The sequence below is a fragment of the Perognathus longimembris genome, chromosome 12 (assembly GCF_023159225.1).
Source record: "Perognathus longimembris pacificus isolate PPM17 chromosome 12, ASM2315922v1, whole genome shotgun sequence".
NCBI classification, from domain to species: domain Eukaryota; kingdom Metazoa; phylum Chordata; class Mammalia; order Rodentia; family Heteromyidae; genus Perognathus; species Perognathus longimembris.
In genome coordinates, this window is record NC_063172.1 from 39,336,218 (window position 1) to 39,359,289 (window position 23,072).

At 39.1% G+C, this 23,072-nt stretch overlaps 1 protein-coding gene and 1 long non-coding RNA gene across 2 annotated transcripts; one reads left to right on the plus strand and one right to left on the minus strand.

The window, feature by feature from the left end:
• The first annotated feature begins 2,751 nt into the window (after positions 1-2,751).
• Positions 2,752-21,028, plus strand: Slc7a13 (solute carrier family 7 member 13). Its single transcript, XM_048358438.1, is given in 7 exon segments — positions 2,752-3,013; positions 3,015-3,552; positions 6,581-6,712; positions 12,602-12,963; positions 20,147-20,409; positions 20,629-20,662; positions 20,902-21,028. Coding segments are annotated over 6 exon segments (1,467 nt in total). The 5' UTR covers positions 2,752-2,866; the 3' UTR covers positions 20,654-20,662; positions 20,902-21,028.
• On the minus strand, positions 4,978-7,552 carry LOC125360479. Its single transcript, XR_007212760.1, has 2 exons — positions 7,285-7,552; positions 4,978-5,067 (listed from the first exon to the last, which is right to left on the minus strand). It is a non-coding gene; the product is annotated as an uncharacterized LOC125360479 (long non-coding RNA).
• Positions 21,029-23,072: the final 2,044 nt, after the last annotated feature.

The window sequence follows — 23,072 nt, forward strand, 5'->3', positions numbered from 1 at the left end:
ACAAGAACCCACCATGCTTGTGTCTGATGCATCAACTCCTGCCATGAACCTATGAAAACCAAACTATTCCCCTACTTCAAAAGTACAATGATAGGGCAGGCACATACAGGAATTTCATTCCAAGGGGGCAAGTAGGCAAGGAGAAAGGAGACACTGGTCACAAGACAATTCAATACTTAATAGAAGAAACTTTAAGTACTGAATGTGAGAATCATTTTCCTTAACTCCATTTGGTTCATCCTGTGCACATTGGTGTGGGATTCAGACCCCTAAGTCCTTGGAAAACTCAGGACCCACTAACTTACTGTCCCATTATGGCCCTATACTCTGGGAGAGCACTTCTGTGCTCTCATCTCAGGCCTCCATTAGGTACTATTCTAGTAAAGCTGTTTGTGGTATCTCTGACATCATCTTTTGGGGAAGCATTGGCCCAGCAGAATTTTTTTTTTTGCTGGTCTTTGGCCTTGAACTCAGGGCCTGGGCACTGTCTCTGAGCCTCTCTGTGCTCCAGGCTAATGCTCTACCTCTTAAGCCACAGTGCCACTTCCCAATTTTTCAGTTAATGTGTTACTGAGGAATCGAACCTAGGGTTTCATGCATGCTAGGCAAGCACCCTACCACTATGCCACATTCCCAACCCCCAGGATTTTGTGCAGTAATATCCCTGCAATAAATCTGCTTGGGCCTCCAGATAATTGAGGTGGAGGAAGCCTCATCCCCACTACTCTTGAATTCTGAATGCTGACAGACTTAACATCATGGCATTGCTATCAAGGATGACCACTTGTACCTTCTAGAGGAGATGGGACCCACACTGCATTTGGACCCTCTTGACCCTGCCTGAGTCATGGCTGAGACAGAACAAAAAGGTTGTGCTGGAATACAGGAAGTCCTGAAGATGTGCTTGGGCCTGTCCTCCAAAATCATTCTGTTTGTGCAGTTTGTTTTGTTGATCTATTCTCTGCACTAATCATCTTGGCAAGTGGTTACTATGCTATATTCTTGGTTTCATTGCTCCTAAAGTGCATTTATTTATTTGTTTGCTTATTTATTTATTTAGACACAGAGTCTTACTGCTGGGTAAGTGGTACAGTGCTTTCCTGGCAATCAGTGGCCCCAAATTTGATCACCAGCATTGCAAAATAAATAGATGAATAGACAAACAAATAAATATCACATGGAGTAAAATAAGCCAGGTATAAGAAGCTTTTCTATAGAATAATTCCATTTGTATCAAATTTTAGAAAATACAAAACTATAGAAAGAAATCGATCTATGATTGCTTAGAATCATAGATGGACAAAGGGAATTGATCTGCAAAAAAGAAAAAAGGACTATATTTGAAATGATGAATGAGTTCTACGCTGTGGTTATTATATTAGCTTTGCAAATCTACTTGCTGTACATTTATCAAAACTCAGGCCAGCTTAAATATTGTATATAAATTTGGTCTCAATAAAATTAAAAATTTAAATATGTGGTAATAGCTATGATTAAGCTAAAAAAGTAATCTGGAAATTACTTATTGCTGATAGTAGTTACAATTTGAAAAGGAGGACTATACGGTATTGCTGTTTGAACTCACAGGCTTGCACTTGCTAGGCAAATGTTTTACTGATGAGCCATTCTCACACCCCTTTCTTGTGCTGGTTATGCATATATAAACACACACACACACACACAATTTTTTGTGTTTGGGTACTTTTTGCTTATTCAAACATGAATTCAAAACATAGTTTTGAAAACTTCTGTTTTCTTGAGTTTACAGCTGAAATTATATCTGTATTGACCAGAAGAATAACAGCACAGCTCCTCTAAATGAGCCTAAAAGAATAAAATAGTAACAAAGTTGCATTATATTGCTTTTGAAATACTTACCAATGTAGCTATCATTAATGATATTTTATTTCTTCAAGTAGATGTGTTATCATCTAGTGTCATTTTATATTTTTTATTGTTTTAAAGGTGAGTGAGGTACAGAAGGGTTACAGTTACATAAATCAGCTAATAAGTACATTTCTTTTTGGACAATGTCACCCCCTAACTCTCTCGCAGTTTTTCCCTGCTGTCCCCATCTACAACTTGTAAATTAATTTCATCTAGTGTCTTTGCTTGTTAGGTTGGTAGAGGCCCTTTGGGATAGACCTGCTGGTTGGAATCTTGTGGCTTTCATTTATTTGGGAACATCTTTGTTTCTCTCAATCTTGTCTTGCTGAAGATAGAATCCTTTCAGTTATTTCCTGGACACTTGCACAGCCTGGCCTCATACATAGCCTTGGCAAGCTTCAGGAAAATGCCAGAGCTTTTTGAAGGCCTGCTGGGATTAGTGCCACTGTATAGTTCAGGCTGTGATTCTGTTTATCTATGCTTTTTTTGTTGCCTTAGGAAATTACTGTGTTGAATAATTGCAGTTGATTGTTTCAGACAAATGACCCACAGACAGATTTTCCCACAGAGCAATCTGAGTCATTGCAAAGAACAGTTTAGGTGGTGCAAGTGGGACTTTCTTAAACAGCTAAGGAGTGGATGTTAGAACATGTGTCAGAGCTAGGAACAATGGTCTAGAAACAGATTTGTTTTGAGAATCTTTGAACTGTAATCCCTGTTTCAAATTATCTTTTTTTCTTCTGAATGTATTAATTTGATAATAATTAAATGACAAATCAAACTAAACTCTTGCAAGTAATCTATTTTATTTTTCCTGATTTTGTCATGTAGGCTCTGTTAATAATTGAAAACAGAATATATTTAATGAAGGTGGGACAAAAGGATAACACTTTCTGCCAGAGAATCCAGAATTCCAGTAGTACAGAGAAGAAAAAATTAGAAATTATATAGAATTTTTAAAAAAGATTTCTCAGTTACAATGGCTCAACAGAAGAAAATACAGCTCAAGCGAGAACTTGGGTATTTCTGGGGCACCGATTTTTTAATTATTAATATAATTGGGGCAGGAATTTTTGTGTCTCCCAAAGGGGTTCTGGAGTATTCTTGCATGAATATAGGTATCGCCTCTATGTGTTTGGATTGTCTGTGCTATATTGTCCCTGACAAACTCTCTTTGCTTTGTGGAGATAAGTGTAACTTTCCCATGCAGTGCAGCTCATTACTTTTTTCTGAAGAGATGCTATGGCTCCATGGCTTCCTTCCTGAGAGTTTGGACATCCATTTTTCTGGGGCCAGCAATGACTGCTGGCCATGCCCTGATGCTAACTGAGTATGGTCTCCAGCCTTTTTATCCCAGCTGTGTTACCCCAAATCTACCAAAGAAATGTGTAGCCCTGGCTGCATTGTGGATGGTGGGATTTCTGAACTGCCGAGGAATAAAAGAGATGACTTGGCTTCAGATGGCCAGCACAGTGCTGAAGATATCCATACTTAGTATCATTTCCCTAAGTGGAGTGTTTATTCTGGTGAGAGGAAGGAGGAAGAATATAGAAAAGTTGCAGAACATTTTTGATGGGGACATTCCAGACATCTCCCAGATAATAGAAGCCATCTTCCAAGGATATTTTGCATTTTCAGGAGGGGGGTGCATTACATTCATAGCAGGTAATTAACAATCTATTAAGAGAAAGTCAAGCCACAACTTATTGGATGTAATACATATCTTTTTATGGTGGTCTGAATTTTATCTAAAAAAAATTGATTATTTTCCCTGCTTTGACTTTATGTGTCAGTATATGTCAGCATTGTACTTGTCACTTAATCTTAATTCCTTTTTCCTGTTGTACCCAAACTCTTATGGATTTTTTTGTTCTTTTAATATAGCACTTCTCTTTTTTCCAACTGTCTTTAATAGGACCACAAATACAGGACTCCTGAATTAATATAGTTTCCTCATGTGAATGTAGCTCAATTGGTGGAACTATTTTCCTCTTATGACACTGTGAATTCAGGATTGATCAAATGTTGGACTTTGTTTGGGTTGAATACATTTGTTTGTTTACTTTTGGAGCTGTGTTGTATTGCAGAATTTTTCCTTCATAGGTGAATGTCATGTTAAGTTTTTAAAAATTTATTCATTGTCAGGATGATGTACATGCTTAAGGTAGTGAATATATATATATACATTTTTTGTTATACCTGTTTTCACCTTCCTTGTTTTGCTCCCTCCTTCCCTTCCCCCCAGCCCTTCATCCCACCCCCTTGCTTTCTTAATTATTTTTTCAAAAAACAAAATTTAAAATAAAATAAACAGATCTTATCCTTAATGTCCATTGTTACTCTAGTCTACAATGCTTATATCCTCCATGATTAGTAACTGTAAAACAATTCCTTCTTTCCAGCTCAGGTGGTATATACATATACAACTTTTTTTTTCTTCCTGTAATCTGTTCCTTCTTTTTCTCTAATTTCCCCTCTCCCCAGCCCTGCTGCCCTTGAGTTGCTTAGCTTGTTCTCTTCAGTGCTCTTTGCAGCTGTTGGGCCCTTTCTATTGTATTCGGCCCACTCCGCCCCCCCTCCCCCATCTTCCACTCACTCTGTGTCCTTCTTCCAGCTTCTCTTAGATGTACCTGTGTACATCTTGTATGAGGAAAGGGTATAGGGTCTTTTAGTTTTTCTAAGATTGATTATGAAGAAGTCTTTTGCTTCTTTATTTTTGGTGTTCTTACAGCCTGGATATTAAATTATATACATATGAATTTATGTACATATAATTTAGAGATTGTGTTTCACTTTTGGGTGCCTTTCTCGTAAGGCAGCCCATCCCCCCTTTTATGGCCTCCCTGTGAATTGGTACCTCAGGTCCTGCTTTCTTTGTCATGCCTCTTTGTTGTTTATTTCTAACATGTACATATCAGGGAGATGATGCGCCTCTGTTCTCTGTGTTCTAGGATTGTCCCGCTCAACATTATTTGTTCAAAACCTGTCCGTTTCCCTGCGAATGCCATTATTTTATCATTTCTAATCAATGTTCATGTTAAGTTTTGACATAATACAAATTGTTGTTGGATCCAGTTAGCCCATTTTTACATCAAGAACTTCAAATTAGTGATCAGGATCTAGTCTGCAGGGTGACTTTGATTAAGATACATTAACTACTTAGAAACTGATACATTAAAACTCCATTGGCTGGGAATGTGGCTTGGTGGTAGAGTGTTTACGGGGCAAGCATGAAGCCCTGGGCTTAGACTCCTCAGTACCACATAAACAGAAAAAGCTAGAAGTGGTGTTGTGGCTCAAATGGTAGTGCTAGCCTTGCATACAAAGAGGCTCAGAAACAAAGCCCAGGTCCTGAGTTCAAGCCCCAGGACTTAAGTATCTAGAGATAATTTTTTTTTTTTTTTTGCCAGCCTGGGGCTTGGACTCAGGGCCTGAGCACTGTCCCTGGCTTCTTTTTGCTCAAGGCTAGCAACTCTGCAACCTGAGCCACAGCGCCCCTTCTGGCCGTTTTCCATATATGTGGTGCTGGGGAATCGAACCCAGGGCTTCATGTATACGAGGCAAGCACTCTTGCCACTAGGCCATATTCCCAGCCCCGATTCCGTATATTTCTTGATATTTGAGTTAGTTTACCATTTAAACACATCCATGACTGATATAAGATGATAGAAGCCTATAACCCAGGATACTATGATATGAAGGCTATTTTTTTTTCCATTAAAAAAATGATCTCTAGGGCTGGGGATATGGCCTAGTGGCAAGAGTGCTTGCCTCCTATACATGAGGCCCTGGGTTCAATTCCCCAGCACCACATATACAGAAAACGGCCAGAAGCGTCGCTGTGGCTCAAGTGGCAGAGTGCTAGCCTTGAGCGGGAAGAAGCCAGGGACGGTGCTCAGGCCCTGAGTCCAAGGCCCAGGACTGGCAAAAAAAAAGAAAAAAAGAAAAAAAGAAAAAAGAAATATATGGAATTATGATTATAGGAAGCCACATTCTCTAGACTAGCACTACTTGTGCACCAATTTTAGCTTTTGTTGATGTGATTGTTTAACTAATGTATAGATACTCTCATTCAGGTCAAATGTCTTCTGGTTTTGCTCATTGCTGTATTCCCACTCCCCAAACTCAGGGTAAAGATCCTAGGTAGATTCCAAGTGCTACTAGCACTGTTGGATCAAATTTCACTTTTGACTCTTTTTTGTTGTTGTTGCTGTTGCTTATTCCAAGGCTTAAACTTAAGACCTTGTGCTCTCTCACTTGTTTTTTTTTTGTTGTTGTTGTTGTTCAGGTTATTTGTACACAGCTAGCACTGTGTACAATATAACTATTTGCTGTTTATTTTGGAAACGGAGTATTGAAGACTTTTTTGCTCTGGTTGGCTTTGAATCTTGATTTTCTGATCTCAGCCTCCTGAGTAGTGAGGATTTCAAGTGTGATTTACTAGTGTCCAGCTCATTTTTAACTTTTGTATCTTCAGAAATACTACCAATCATGGGGAAAATGTCCCTTTCTTTCATTTAGAACCAGTCTTGGAGATGAGTGTGTAGCAGTTTGTGTGTATGTGTGTATATGGTGATTGATACAGAGGATAGAAAGAAGAACCCAATTAATGTTGGATGCATGCATAATTTTAAAAATAAGTTTTCAGAAATTATTTTTACCAGTCATGATTTTGCTTTTTTATGTGTTATAGGGGAGTTGAAGGAACCCAGTAAGACAATTCCCAAATGCGTACTTATGGCAGTACCTCTGGTGACTGTGGTTTATTTACTGGCTGATATCTCCTACTTGACTGTCCTGTCACCCAGGGAAATTCTCTCTTCAGGTTTGTACACAAATGGACAAGACAATAAGTAAAGTGTTGGTCTTTTCTGCACAATTACAGAATGACTTTGCCATTGTTGACTGTCCATTGTTCAATCATAGGGCCAATTTATAGTGTTTAAATAACATTGTGCCAAAGTGTGTGATCTGGTTTGGAAAGGAGATTCATGCTAAAGAAAGGCATTCCTGTTAATATGGGAAAGGTAAGTATAATGTTGACATATAGTACAGATTGGATTCAAAATCCTTCTTGTCCCTGTGTTGTCGTACAATCAGTACTAAGTCTTTCAAAACGTTTACTTTTTAGTATTATTCTAGATGACACTCACAAAAATGATCAGTTGAAAATGTAGGATATTAGCAGTTGAAAGAGTAGATAGTAATGTTCAATTTGGTACATGCAGTTAATGCCAATATATGAAACAATGTAGTTGTTTACCTTAAATAATTCAGCTTAAATAATTAGAAAAAGAGTGTACACTGAAATTTTGACTGAAATAATTACTTCCCTAGAGCTCGAATTGTGCAACAAAGAATAAAATATGAGGAAAATCTTATAAGAAATGAACATACATAAATAGCAGATTTGCAGAATCAAAGGAGAGGTGAAAATAAATGAAAAGTAGGAGAAAAAGAAAAACTAGGATTTTTCTCACATTACCATTAAGCCTTGAGTCACTATTTTCTGAGAAAAGCCTAAGCCTGTCATCACTCAGAATCTTGGGATTCTATCTGAATAATTCCTACTGATTTTTTTTTTAATTTTTGCCAGTCCTGGGGCTTGAACTCAGGGCCTAGGCACTGTCTTTCTGAGTTTCTTTTGCTCAAGGCTAGCACTCTACCACTTCAGCCACAGCATCACTTCCGGCTTTTGCTGTTTATGTGGCACTGAGGAATTGAAACCAGGGCTTCGTGCATGCTAGGCAAGCACTGTACCACTAAGCTACATTCCCAGCCCAATTCCTACTGATTTCATGAATACGTGGAGATACATCTAAAGGAAGTATTTAAAAATAGACATGATTGTAATTGAACATATTTATGTACTATACTATGATAATCTAGTGCATTGTATGTAAGACATAATGATAAATTAGGGTAGCCAATGTTTCCAAATCCTTAAACATGATCATTTATGATGGGAATCTTCAAACCTATAGAAGGCTTGAATGCAAAAATTGTAACAAGCAGCTCCAATTTCCATGTGACTGCTTTATAGTATTCTGTCCCATGCCATATCATATCATTGCAGATTCATAATGTTCAAGTATTTGAGGGATAAATCAGGATTCTGAGTGTTTGTAGGAACAAATCAAATGCCAACCAAACTAGCATAAACAAGCAGTGAGTTCTCTTTCTTTTCTTTTCTTTTTATCTTTTTGTCAGTTGTAAAGCTTTAACTCAGAGCCTGGGCACTGTCTCTGAGCTCTTTTTGCTCAACTTTAGCATTCTACCACTTTGAGTCACAGCTGTACTTCACATTTTTGAGTGGTTAATTTGAGAGAAGAGTCTCACAGGAGCTGGGAGCTGGTGGCTCACAACTATAATCCTAGCTACTCAGGAGGTTGAGATCTGAGGATTGTGGTTCAAAGCCAGCCTGGACAGCAAAGTCCATGAGACGCTTATCTCCAATTAACCATCGGAAAACCAGATGTGGTGCTGTGGCTCAAGTGGAAGAGTGCTAGCCTTAAGCTGAAGAGATCAAGGACAACTGGTATGGTTTGTTAAATCTGCCATTTGGAATGTCTGGCCATGTCGATTATTAAGAAACTAAAAATGTGGGATTGGAGATGTGAATCAAGTAGTAGAGGACCTGTGTATCAAATGCAAAGCCTTGAGTTTAAACCCCAGTACTAAAAACAAAAATGGAAATATCTCCTCTGATGCTTTCATAATGGTTGCAAAATTTTGTGGGTGCTCCGTGATTTTGCCTTATGTGGATAACACATGAAGTATTTTCACTGCAAACTTTTGTAATTTTTTTAAATTTAATTTTATTGTCAAGGATATGGAGAGAGGAGTAACAGTTACATGCATAAGGTAGTGAATACATTTCTTGTTGAACATAATTACCCCTTTCCTCATTTTTCTCCCACCTTCCCTCCTCACCAGCTTTGGTAATTTGATTTCGGTGTCTTTCAGGTTAATAATCTTTAAACTTCATTTTAATACTGAATTGACATTTATCAGTTTGAATATCTGCATTTTTATTATATTAGGAACTCAATTTAAGAAAATAATCAGAACTACATACGAAAAATGTACATTTAAGGATGGTTATTATATCATTATGTATTGCAGCAACAAAGTTAGAAACAACTAAAATAATCAATAAGTGAAATAAATTACTTAGCTAAATCCATAGACTATTCTGAGCTTTTGAAAGATCATATTGTTGAGTTGAGTGCTGGTAGCTCATGCCTGTAATCTTTGCTACTCAGAAGGCTGAGATCTGAGGACTGAAGTTAGTAACAACCTGGCACTGAAAAGTCTTCAAGACTCCAATACCAATTAACCAGAAAAAATGTTGCCTGGAGGCATGGGTCAAGTAGTAGAATAACATCTATGAGTAAGATAACCAAGTGACAGATGAGACCCTGAGTTCAAACCCCAATACAAGTGCAAAACAAAAACTGTATTAAATGCTTTTAAAACAAAAATATATAGCAGAGTTAGCCATCAGTGGCTTCCACCTAGCTATTTGGAAGACTAAGATCAGGAGGATCATGGTTTGAGGCCATCCTGGACATAAACTTTTGGTTTCACACTCAATGGCTGAGCATAGTTGCAACCATTAGTTGAGATACAGTTGTGTTATGTAGTCCAGGTTGGCCTAAAACTTTTGATGCCTCAGTCATCTAAGTGTTGAAATTCCAGGTACTTAATCTCTTACAGGTATGCTGAGAGTTGTGAAGGATGGTGAACATTGGAAATTGTAGCTACCTGGAAAGTGGTCCAAGGCTGAACCAGAAAAAAGTGTGAGAAAATAAGCTAAAGCAAAAAAGGACTGAGAGTACTGCTCAAGTGGTAGAGTTCCTACTTAGTGAACAGGAGGCTCTGAGTCAAAGCCCTTTTTATCTAATCAACCAGCCAAAAACAAGCAAAACTCTACCAACATAGGATTAGTATATAAATTAATGAATGATTATATAATTGAATACTGAAAACTCACTAAAATAATTGCAGGGATGTACATGTACTAATAGTCAAGATACTTTAGAAAGTGAAGTAAAATAAAGTCTAGGCATGCTAACATGCAAATCTACCCTCCTACACATGTACAGTCCCAACAGAGCTTTTATATTATAATCACAAATTATTAATAATTATTAAAGTAATCAATTAACTAATTAATTTAATTAACCATAAATTATAATATGGATTTCCTGAAGACAATCCAAACATATGTTGACAGGAGTTGCATTTGGGAGGCATGAATGAGAAATTGCTAAGGAGAGCATCTACTTTTCACTTTATGTGCTTCAATGCGATTTTACTTTTTGTCAAAGTTATATATGGTATATTTTTTGTGGTAGTAATGATTGAACTCAAGGCCTTGGTTTGCTAGGTAGGCAATCTACCACATGAGCCCCCCTGCCCCCCACAGTCCTTCCTTTAGCAATTTTGGGGGTTGGGTCTTGAGTTTTTACCATGATCTTTCTGTTTTTGCATACTGGAGTGATGGACATTTAGTAGATAATTTTTTCACCTGGCTGGCCTCCCACTACAACCTTTCTAGTCTCTGCTTTTCAATGGTGAGACTTGCAGGTGTGAGCTACCACATCCAGCAAAAGTACATTTTTCTTAAAGAAATGATATACTGTGAATAGAGTTCTTAAATAAGCAATAGACCATGGGTACCAATCTGAGAATATATAATCTTATTATATATTGAATGGGAAGAAAAAGAGAAAAAATACTGTGGTAGGAGTTAAAAAAGAAAATAATCCATATATGAGATAGAGACGAAGACCATGCAGAAATATGATGCATAATTTTACCAGCCAGTGCTGGAAGAGTTGCATTAGCCTCTCCTTTACCAATCATATTTGTGGAATGTCCACTGGAAATTAAAGAATTTCCTTTGCATGATGGAAAATAAATATTTCTAAAATGTCTCTGAAAACAGCAGTGTGTGGAGATAAAGTGCTTAGGAAAAACAATAAACAATATTGTACTTAAGATGAGTAGGAATTGAGACAGGAGATACTTTTATACAAGTTCCAATATTGTAGGACAGAGCCAGTGAAGAAAGTGATATGATACTTGAGACTATTTAAAAGGGTTAATAGCTGGGTATTGTAGCAAAAGTCTGTAATCCCAGCACCTTGAACAACCAATCACAGAATGATTTTGTTTTCTGCTATCCTGGGCTGCATAGCTATTTGTCTGTGAATAGATGGATGGATGAATGGATGGATGGGTGGATGGATAGATAGCTCTGATAGACAGATGATAGTAGATGACAGAAAAATTGGTTAAAAATAATGATTGTATGAATAAGAACCATAGATGACATTTTAATTCTGTCACATTGAAATTTCTTACAGTTTGTTAGGAGCCAGTATATTGATGTCCCAGAGACATCCCTGGAACCAATCTAGCTATACACAAAAGTATAACCTGAAACATTAGATTCCGTCGTACTAATGCAGGTGACACACAGAACTGCTAACATGTTTCTTGGAGGAAGAAGCTGTCTGTCCTAGTGGATTCTCATGGATACAGGGTTCCTTTCTCTGTTGGTATTCTTCATACCTACTGTCACATTAAATGAGTGTTCTGAAGACCTCTTCAATTTTAAGTGCAGAAAACTCAAAGCAAAGCAAAACAAACAAAATGCTGCACAGAATGTTCCCTAAAGGCTGGTGTCTAGTAGGATTTCTCAGTTTTGATACTACTGATTATTTATTTATTATAGTGCTGGAGACTGAATTCAGGGCCTTGCCAGTCGAGGTAAAGGATCATTCCCAACCCAGGAACATATAATCTTGTGTTGCTGAGGGATTCCGTGGTGATGTTCAGCAATATCCTTAGTCTCTACCTACTAGTTGCCTTAGCAACTTCCTATCTCCTCAACTTGTGATAACCAGTCTCCAGATATTGCTACATGACCCCTAGGGTGTAAAAATCACTTCTGCTGGGAAGCAGTTTAGACAGTCTCAAATACCAAAACATTTTTACCTGTGAGTTATTTATTTCCTTTGTCACTGTGTTTCAGTTTTCTAAATGGTTCCAAGTACAGTATAATATTAGTAAGGGTCCCTCCTAGTTCTTCAGTGTTGCAGTGTTTCTGAGTCTTACTGCATCAATTAACATTCTGTTAATAGAACAAGCTTCCGAACATCTGTTCAATGAAACTAATTTATTGTTGAAGTTATTTCTCCGAAACTTGCTACATGCCCGTCAGGCATAGAAGTAGTTGCATAGAAGAGAAATGAAGGACCCTTGATCTCAAAATGTTTCTGGTCTTTTGCAGAAGAGATAAAAATGGTTAATGAAATAGGTGTATGAGAGCTGGGAATGTTGCTTAGCGGTAGACTGCTTGCCTAGCATGCACAAAGCCTTGGATTTGATTCATCAGCCCCACGTAAACAGAAAAAGCCAGAAGTGGCGCTGTGGCTCAAGGTAGAGTGCTAGCCTTGAGCAAAAAGAAGCCAGGGATAGTAGTGCTCAGCACCTGAGTCTAAGCCCCAGGACTGGTTTAAAAAAAAAAAAAAAAGAAATAGATGCATGAGGTTCTGTAGGCATAACACAATGAAATCAACAGGTAACTTTTCTCAGTGACTTAAAAACCGTGCTTTTATTGTGAAATAATATTATTCAAAGGTTTTCCATTAGATCTTGATTTGTAACCTACGTCCTTTGGTGTGTTTTTGTTTCTCTGCAGGGACGGTGGCAATGACATGGACTGCCAACATGATCCCTCAGTTAACAAGGATTGTTCCTTTTGCGATTTCTGCCTCATTATTGAGTAACATTATGATTAATGTAATTGAGGTCTCAAGAATATTTTTAATTGCAGGGCACCTAGACCAACTGCCTTTGTTATTTAAGACACTTAATATTCACTCCTCTCCATTTATACCTGTCCTAGTAAATGTTATTATGGCATCCTTTTTAATTGCTTCAGCAAGTCTAATGGAGCTGATAAACTATGTGTATTTTGTGTCTTCTATCTGGACTACACTAATCATGATTGGAATACTGAAACTGAGATACCAGGAGCCCAATCTACATAGACCTTATAAGGTAAAAGTGGCTTTTCTAATTTTTTTGTTTTTGGTAAAAATAATAGTTGCATGTAACTATATTTGAAGAGTATTTTTAGAATATCTAAGAGTAGATATTTTTCTACTTAACAAATTGTGAAATATGTGAAGAAAATCTGGTCTTCGTTTCAATTCTAATTTTTATTTATTTATTTATTTATTTTTTTTTTTTTTTGGCCAGTCCTGGGCCTTGGACTCAGGGCCTGAGCACTGTCCCTGGCTTCTTCCCGCTCAAGGCTAGCACTCTGCCACTTGAGCCACAGCGCCGCTTCTGGCCGTTTTCTGTATATGTGGTGCTGGGGAATCGAACCTAGGGCCTCGGGTATACCGAGGCAGGCACTCTTGCCACTAGGCTATATCCCCAGCCCTCTAATTTTTATTGATTAGGCTTTAGTCAATATAAAAGCTGTCAGGTTCCATTAAATGGTTTATTAGAGAAAACAGTTGCAAAAGGGATAGATCACTATAATACTTCTGACAAGAGATTACGAGGATTGTTAATTAAGAGTACTAATACATAACAGTATTTTATACAGTCAGGATAAAAGTTGGTGAATGGGAAATAGAAGACAGCCGGAGGTCACAAATGACAATAGCCACTGTTCTGAAACACCAGCTTCTTTTGATCATTGCCAAATTCCATCTCTCTGAGTTTACTACCTTTAAACTTATTTTCCAATTTAAAGGAGAAAAAAATTTCACATGACAGGGCAGCATAAGGATAGAGAGAGAGAGAGATGGTCTAACTGAATGGCCTAAATGTCTTTTGCTTGGTTTAGTAGTACTCAGGGCCTGGGAACTGTCCTTGAGCTTTTTTGCTCAAAGCTAGTGCTCTACTACTTGAGCTACAGCTCTATGTTCAACTTTTTGATGGTTAATTAAAGGTAAGAGTCTCATGGACTTTCCTGCCCAAGCTGGCTTCAAACTATGATCCTTATATCTCTTTCTCCTGAGTAGCTAGGATTACAGGCATGAACCACTTGCCTCTGGCTTAAAGCTTTGCTTGGATAATCACCCTTAGTTCTCTCAATGATGAGAAAGGTGTATATTCCGTTAGGCTCTCATACAGTTGAGGAAACAGGTTTAGGAGAGCTAAGTCCATTCCCCAAGCTCACAACACATGTAATGCAGCCAAGATTGAAATCCTAGCATTATCTTCGGAGTGTTGGACTCTTCCTAAGTACAAGATATAAGAAGGCAGAAAGAAAGTAATATCTCATCACCAACTTTGGTTAATTTGCAATCATCTTTTCCTTCTACCTTTTCCACACATCTATTACTTAACACTTGGATGTTTGAGTGTTGTGCCAAGTTGCAAGACCACCCCCAAGAAGACCACCGAGATTCAGACACTCCGAAATGCAAAAGCAAGGCAAGGCTTTATTTAACGAGCTGCCAACTCGGGCCTCGTCCTACCCACCGACACAGCGGAGGTTAGGAGGAAGCCCCGAGCTGTGATTACACAGGGCTTATAAAGGCAAAGAACAAGGTTACAACAATCAGCTGTGCAAGCAAGATTAGAACACAGGTACAAATCTGATTGGCTCAGGGTTCGATTCTAAAATGGGGTTCACGTGGTGGGGCCTGACTTCAAAGTCTGGCACCTCATTTCCCCCTTTTTCTTTTTGGTACCTTGGGAGCCAATCATGGCTCCATTCTGTCCATTTCAATGGCTTGCATGTCTAGGGGATGATATAGAGGTAAGGCATGGGCCAGTAGGGCCAAAAGTAGTATCCGAAAATAACTCTGGTCCCTCGGTTTTAAAGGGGGGCTGATGGGTGAAGATCATCCATCTTCTGTAACTTCTTCAGGCTGACTCAGGGGCGTTGACCTCACCCAGCCAGGAACCTATAACCCTAGTTTACTTTACCAAGGGACTGCAGGATTCACCTCACTTTGGAGTGAGCTGCCAAAATAACACTAGCCAGGGTAGTAAGGAAAGAAGGCAAAAAGAAAATTATAACAATATTCAGTCTAACTTTTGAGGCGAAGGCGAAGCGGCCCAGCTGGGTGCTTGGAGACCTCCCATGTTCCATCACGGTAGTTGTCATCCAGGGCAAAGGGGTCAGCTGGCCTGGCGTGGAAGCAATGAACCCAAGTGGTGATGCCATCCAGGGTCCCCTCCACCGTGGTTAATCTGTTGATTGGGGGCATTGGCAAGCTGACAGGCCTTTAACAGATCTCAATAAGGACACAACACAATCTCAGGTCTACAAACTTTCTTTCCTAAACAGATGTATCAACTTAAAATTCTTACTGCCAGTCAGGGCTTTGAGTAAATGCGGGGGGTGAGATTTTAATCTATCCTCTCATTTAACAAACTTACCCTTACCAACCACTATCACAGATGACTGGCAAATTCCTGCCCAGTAGACAGACATGGGTATTGGAAAGGCATGCTTATGAACTATTCTTCTAGGACTTCCCGGCTTTAACTTTTGAAAGGCCAACAGTAGTGACTCTAGGATCTGACACCATCTCTGCCATCCAAGCAGTGGCTTACTGCCTCTGGATGCTCCATTTTGTCCCAGGAGGAGTGACTTTCAACTTGGACTCAGGGCCTGAGTGCTGTCCCTCAGCTCTCCAGCTCAAGACTAGCACCGTACCACTTTTGAGCTCCACACCACTCCGTTCCCAGCACTCTGCTGGCTGATTAGAGACAAGTCTCTCACAGGGACCTTTCTTTGCCCGGGCTGGCTTCGAACCACAGATTCAGATCAATGAGTCTTATAAGGGGCCACTTTACTCCAATTATAAGCAACAAGGTGGTCCACACAGAAGTAGTTTTTAAGCATGCTCTCTTACCTGGAACTTATTAAGGGTCAGTATTAGATCTTGACAAACTTGTAGGAATCACCTGTGCTTCTCTGTGGGCCTGCTGGAAACTGTTACAAAAAACCTACAAAGAAGCTGGAATGGCAATTAAACATTTTGGTAGCCATAATTCTCCTTTTCTCACTTTGCAATAATTATTTAGGACAATTTTACTTCCAAATTTCTTATCTAGAAATGTATTCTTGATTTCCAAAGCCTTTTTAACACTAACACAACACTTTAGCTTTTATCTGCATCGGAAAAACTGAAGCTCACAGGCAATCTGAAACCAGGTGCCGCCCTTTGCTTACGGGCTGCTTGTGTTTCAAAAGAGCCTTTTTTTTTTTTTCTTCAGTCCCAGTTACTGCATGGCATGAAGACCTTTGAATTTAAACTTAGTTTTGCATCATACTGCAGTCTTGAACATGTTCACACTCACATGCACACACACATACATTTTCAAAAGATCTTAAAGCACGCTGAATAAGCATCAGCCGTACATTTTAAGACAAAAACCTTTAACAAATGATTTTAGCATTCTCCAGCCTCATTTTCCAGGGCTTGATAGTTTTAGTAAAACATTTTTAGTCTTAGTAAAACATTTTAGCACACCAAACAATTTTCTGCTTAAAAAGGCTGGGTGGGGGTCCACCTAGAGTTCTTTCTGTCGACACTCACACTCTGATTGTGAACCATTGCCTGTACATCTTTCCAATGAGCTATGCAGATTTGACACAAAAGAGACTGTTAGACTTACAAACAACACAGAGATGACAGCGCAGCATGGTGAGGTCACTCCCTGCCACCTGTGGGTGGCTTGGGCTGGCCCTACATCCACCCCGTCGGCGGCTGCGGGTCAGGACTTGGACTTGGGGCTGATGCGTCCGTGTCCTGGGCTGTCGGCGCCGGCGAGTTGACTGGGCAGGACCCTCCAGAGCGGAGGGCACAGCTGAAAACTTTTCCTCAGAGTCCTCCTCTTGTAGAGTTAACTGGGATGGGGAGTATGGAGCGGGAAACATTTCCTCCTCCGTGCTTCCTCCCTATGTCAAAGCTCCCTCAATTTCCTCAAAGGTGGACCATTCTGACTTGCACAGGGTGATCCACTTTTACTTTTTAAGGGCCACACCTTGGTTCTGAGCTATCTCCTTAAACTCCCTCCAGTGAGCTAGGATCAAGTCTAGGGGGCTAGATGGAGGTTCTCAAGATAGAACATTATCCATAGCTCTGATCAGATGTACAGTCCAAAAGGCTACAAAAAACAAAACAATTAATACAAAAGGAGGAAAACACACAGGCCTAAGAAAAGCTACAAGTTGGAGATCTCCCAAGCTGGCCCACAACCTCCTACAAGGGTGCAGAAGGAATGGACCCGAGTTGGCCCACAACCTCCTGCAATGGTGCAGAAGGAGTGGACCCGAGTTGGCCCACAACCTCCTGCAAGGGTGCAGAAGGAGTGGACCCGAGTTATGAGTTGGAGATCTCCCAAGTTGGCCCACAACCTCCTGCCAGGGTACAGGAGGAGTGGACCCAAGTTGGCCCACAACCTCCTGCCAGATAAGCAGAAGGAGCAGACCCAAGTACAAGGTGGGCAGGTTGAGTCTCGTTTAGGAGGCCCTCCTGGTCAGTTCCGGCCAAAAACCAAACTGACTCGTGCCCTACAAGTATAAGCAAAAGCAAAACAGACAAGCAGACAAATTACAGGACAAGACAAATGAACAGCGCTGTTTTCTTACCTTCGGAGTCTGGGATCTCGGGGTCTCTGGGGCTATCCCGGACGAAACCCCAAATGTTGTGCCAAGTTGCAAGACCACCCCCAAGAAGACCACCGAGATTCAGACACTCCGAAATGCAAAAGCAAGGCAAGGCTTTATTTAACGAGCTGCCAACTCGGGCCTCGTCCTACCCACCGACACAGCGGAGGTTAGGAGGAAGCCCCGAGCTGTGATTACACAGGGCTTATAAAGGCAAAGAACAAGGTTACAACAATCAGCTGTGCAAGCAAGATTAGAACACAGGTACAAATCTGATTGGCTCAGGGTTCGATTCTAAAATGGGGTTCACGTGGTGGGGCCTGACTTCAAAGTCTGGCACCTCAGAGTACTCATTATAAAGAAATGACTAGATTGCAATAAGATATAGCTCTTGCCTTTAGGCTGGCTATAATCTATCTGGACAGTCAAAAAAATAGAATACCAAACTATGCAAATTGGTACACAGTGATTTCCCCAGGCTGCTCAGATATCCCCTGGGGGGAGTGGGGACGTCATCTAGAGTAATCCTCCTTAGGGACTTCCTAAAGTCTAATCTCCTCATAGTTTCACTTCCAGCAACTTTTAATCTTTCCATTCTTTTCTGCCTTCTGACCCACATTTTGTTAGACCCTTCACCCTAATTAGGTAATATGAAAGAAGTTATAAACTGATAATGGATTTGTAATACACTAAGAAATAATTTGTAATACACTAAGATGAACATTAAGAGCTTGATCTCAAGTCTAAATGCTCAGCTTATTTTCTTAACTCCATCATATCATTTAACATCAGACCCACTGTTTTTCACATCTACAATGGGAATGCATAAGGTACCTCTCTCCTAAGAATGATGGATGGATTAAGTAAGCTGAAAAGAACCTACAGTCTGACATTAATGGCTATCATTGTTTATATGATCATATTATTATTTGACTTCCATTCGCTCAAAAAGAAGACACAAAAATATTTTTAGTTACCTGGATGTGTGTGTGTGTGTGTGTGTGTGTGTGTGTGTGTGCATGTGTGGGGTACACACCCTTGCTCACACCAGTCTTGGGGCTCAGGACATGGGCACTGTCCCTAAGCTTGTTTTTGCTCAAAGGTAGTGCTCTACCACTTGAACCATAGTTCTACTTGTGGTGTTTTGATGGTTACTTGGAGATAAGAGTCTCATGGACTTTCCTGCCTGGGTTGGCTTTGAACCTCAACCTTCAGAGCTCAGCCTTCTGAGTAGCTAAGATTGCAGGCATGGGCCACCTGCTGCAGCTGGGAGTTAGTTCAATTTTTGGAAACAGAGTATCCCTATATAGTGTCAACCCACCTGGAAATCACTGTGTAGCTTCTGCGGGCCTCAAAGCCACAATTCTGCCTCTACCTCCCAAGTGCTGGGATTACAGGCATGTATCTCCATGCTCTTCAAAGGCAACCTTAAATACAAGTTAAATTTTTCTTGTCCGCCTATATGAGTGCTGGTTTCTCTTCTCTCAATTTTTTTATTACTAATACTGAGCTGTTAGATGATAGGCTATCATGTCTCTTTAAAGACATCTCAGAAGTGACTTGCCTACAGCCAGGTGAATACTGCGATTGCAGTGTTCAGAAAGCTGAGGCAGAAAGATCAGGGGTTCAAGGCCAGCCTGGGCTATATAACAAAGCCTTGTTTTAAAAAGAACAAAAGGATAACAACAAAAGACAGCCTGTTGAATTTAATCTCTAGGTTGAATAATGTTAGGTGCAGGACCCTCATAATTCTAACACTAACAAGATATTAGGGACTGGTCCTAAATATTGCTGGCAAAACAAAAACAAAAACATAGAGCGAATTGTTTTGGCCAAAGTCATCATCCTGATTTTAATTGTACTAAGTATACTAAACCATTAATATCCATTGTATATTAATGATCTTAATATACTAAACCTGCAAATTCATCATATTTATCTTTGAATATTTATCTGAGCAACAGAGAGTCTTAAAATAGTCTTTGCTGGGTCGTAGGGGAGCTCTACCTTTAGTCTTTTGAGGAACCTCTGTCCTGATTTCCAGAGTGGTTCAACAAGTTTACATTCCCACCAATAGTGAAGTAGAATTCCCTTTTGGCCACATCCATACCAGCATCTGTTGTAGTAAATTTTCTTGGTAATGGTCATTCTAACTGGGGTGAGGTGGGATCTCCATAGAAGTAAGAATGGCCAATAGACACATGAAGAAAAAGTCTTTGTCTTGAATTTCTTACTGACTTGGTATATTTTCTAGAGAAGTTTGTGTGACTTCCACTAAGCCTTAGAAACTCCTTCTAAGTATATTTATGCTTTCTAGGTCAAAAGATGATATTGTACTATTAAAAGGTCATGGTCATTTCCATTCACAAAGTCAAATGCTAGACACTTCATTCACTCCAATAAAAACTTGGGCAATGAGGGTTCCTAGCAATTCCTTCTTCTCATTTATGTGTGTATAAGCTAGGTTTATTTAACCTAATTAGGCTAATTTAGCCTGGTTTCTACTATTAGCTTATTTTTTTGCTTATGTAGAATGAATCACTTGTATGTGGATTTTCATATTTATTATTGTTTTTTTACTTTGCTTTTTTTCTCCAGGTCTCTTTACCATTTGTATTTATAACAATAGCCATCTGCATGTGCTTGGTTCTTATACCACTGATAAAGTCTCCAAAGATGCATTATATCTATGTGACTCTGTTTATTTTCAGTGGACTACTGCTTTACATACCTTTCACACGCTTTAAATTGAAGTTGGTTTGGGTTGAGAAACTGACTTGCTATTTACAATTGCTATTTAATATCTGCATCCCTGATGAGCCTGACAAACTAATGTTAGAAATAGAAACTTATAGCCATTTACAATTGCTATTTAATATCTGCATCCCTGATGAGCCTGACAAACTAATGTTAGAAATAGAAACTTATAGCCATCTAAAAACAGATCAAACAAGGTAACAAACAGTACAAGAAATGTATCCGATGCCTAACGTATGAAACTGTAACTTCTCTGTACATCAGTTTGATAATAAAAATTTGAAAAATAAAATGAAAAATAAAATAAAAATAAAAATAAAAACAGATCAAGTTCCAAATAAAGACTGAACACATGATAGAATATTAATGATGGGGCTGGGAATATGGCCTAGTGGCAAGAGTGCTTGCCTCCTACACATGAAGCTTTCAGTTCGATTCCCCAGCACCACATATATGGAAAATGGCCAGAAGGGGCGCTGTGGCTCAGGTGGCAGAGTGCTAGCCTTGAGTGGGAAGAAGCCAGGGACCGTGCTCAGGCCCTAAGTCCAAGGCCCAGGACTGGCCAAAAAGAAAAAAAGAAAAAAAAAAAAAAAAAAAGAATATTAATGATGAAATTCCCATGGTAATTTACTTAAATGAAATAATGTATGTGACAGTGCTCAGGATAGAACCTTGCCTTCAAATCACAAATAAATCATTATGTGTAACTAAAACTCTGTTTTGTTTGCTAAAAAAAAGTTTGATATATTAGTGTTATTGATCTTATTCTTCCATTTTCCCCTTGTATTTCATCTCCTTTCTATCATAGTTCTGCTATTATAATAAAAGTTAATGATTAAAAATATAAAATCATTCTCCTTATCTCTCAATTTTCTTGGGAGGAGGCTGGTTTTAAGATAAAAAGAACAATTCCATTTGCCCCGTTTGCCTTTCTCCTTCAGGAGTATTAGAAAAGCTTGAGTTTTTAGTTTATTTTACTTCTAGTTTCTTTCTTTATGTCCTTAGGTATCTTGGAAGAACAACATTCCTATGTCTTCATTTGACAAAAATGGAGAAGCATTTACAATCTGTATGCAATTATATGTAGGAGATGTGAGTAATAGATAGTTGAGTGGATAGCATTCTAATAGTTCATTCAACTAGTATAATTCAGCTTCAAAAACTGTGTCCAGCTGAGTTTAAAAGGCTTTGGGTTAGATGCCCTTTCACAAAGTTGAAAAAATATGGTAGTGACAACCTTTATTTAGTTAGTTTTAATTTAATTTTTTGTCAAGGTGATGTACAGAGCAGTTACAGTTACATATGTAAGGTAATGAGTACATTTCTGGTCAAAGATCGTTATCCCCTCCCTCATTTTTACCCTCTTTCCCTCCCCCATTCCTTCCTCCCAAAAGTTGTAAAGTTAATTTCCAACATATTGTCTTGTGAGTATCACTGCTGATTGGTTTACCCTTTGTCCTTTGTCTTACCCTTCTGATGTTCCCTTTCCCTTCCCTAATTCAGACAGACATATATACGATATCCAGGGTACCAAAATCAAATACAGTGACATCAGGGGATAAAACAAAGAAGAAAAGAAAGACAAAAGAAATAACTTCACACAGCATATTAAAACCAAAAGAACCCCTTTGTTTGCATATCTTGGAGTTAATTTCACTTAGCATCATCTTATATGGTCATATGTACATAGCTAGTGAGTTATTAGCTGGCTCTGTTCTTCATCTCTTTATGCTTTGTATGTGGCTCTTGTCTAGTTCGAGGACCATCTCCTGGTTTGGTGGTTAAATTTCTTTGCATTCTCCTCCTACTTCTTCTTCCTCCTTTTTATCTTTTGGGATAAGCTCTCACGATGTTGCCCAGACTGGCCTCAAACTCCAGGGCACAAACGATCTTCCTGCCTCCATCTCTCAAGAAGCTAATTGGCTGGAACTATATGGGTAAGTGCCACCATACCTGGCTTATGGTTAACTTTATGTGTTCACTTACCTAGGTCACAATGCTCAGACATTCATTTGGTCAAACATTATTCTGTATGTTTCCCCAGGTGTAAAAAATAAAGCAACACCACCAACAAAACTATTTAAATGAATAATCTTCGAGTAAACCAGATTTCTCTTTAGTGGAAGGGGCCTTCACTCAATAAGTTGAACCCCTTAATAGAATGAATTTTGACTTTGACTTCCCACACTACCCCCCTCAGAAGGAGAGAATTCTAAGCTTTAAGGTTTCAACTGCAACATTGACTCTTCCCTGGATCTATAGCCAGCCTGCACTGTAGAATCAGATTGACTGGGCTCCATAATCCTATAAGCCAGTTCCTTGAAATACCCTTTCCCCTTTCCTCCACATACACTCCCATTGGTTTTCTCTCAGGAGACTTGAATAAACACTGGATTTTCTCAGGTCTAGAATAGATAGGGTATTCTTGCTTACCAGGGACAATTCTTCGTCTTTTCCCTTTTGTACAATTGTTAAGCATCATTCAAACTTACTCCAAATTATACTCAAGTTAGAAGGACAGATATATCTAATTATATTATATCATTTATTTTCTGAGATAGTCCTTGTGGGCCTTACAGCTCAACAGTCCCTTTGCTACCTTCACACAATGGTCTAACTTTCTTCTTCCTATGATCTTTCATAGAAAAGTGTGTCAAAAATGATCTTTGAGCTTAGTTTCACAGAAGTCATTCACATTTTGTAGATTCAAAAATCACAGCTTCAGATTCTAAAGACTTGAAGATATTTGAATTATGCATGAGCAAAA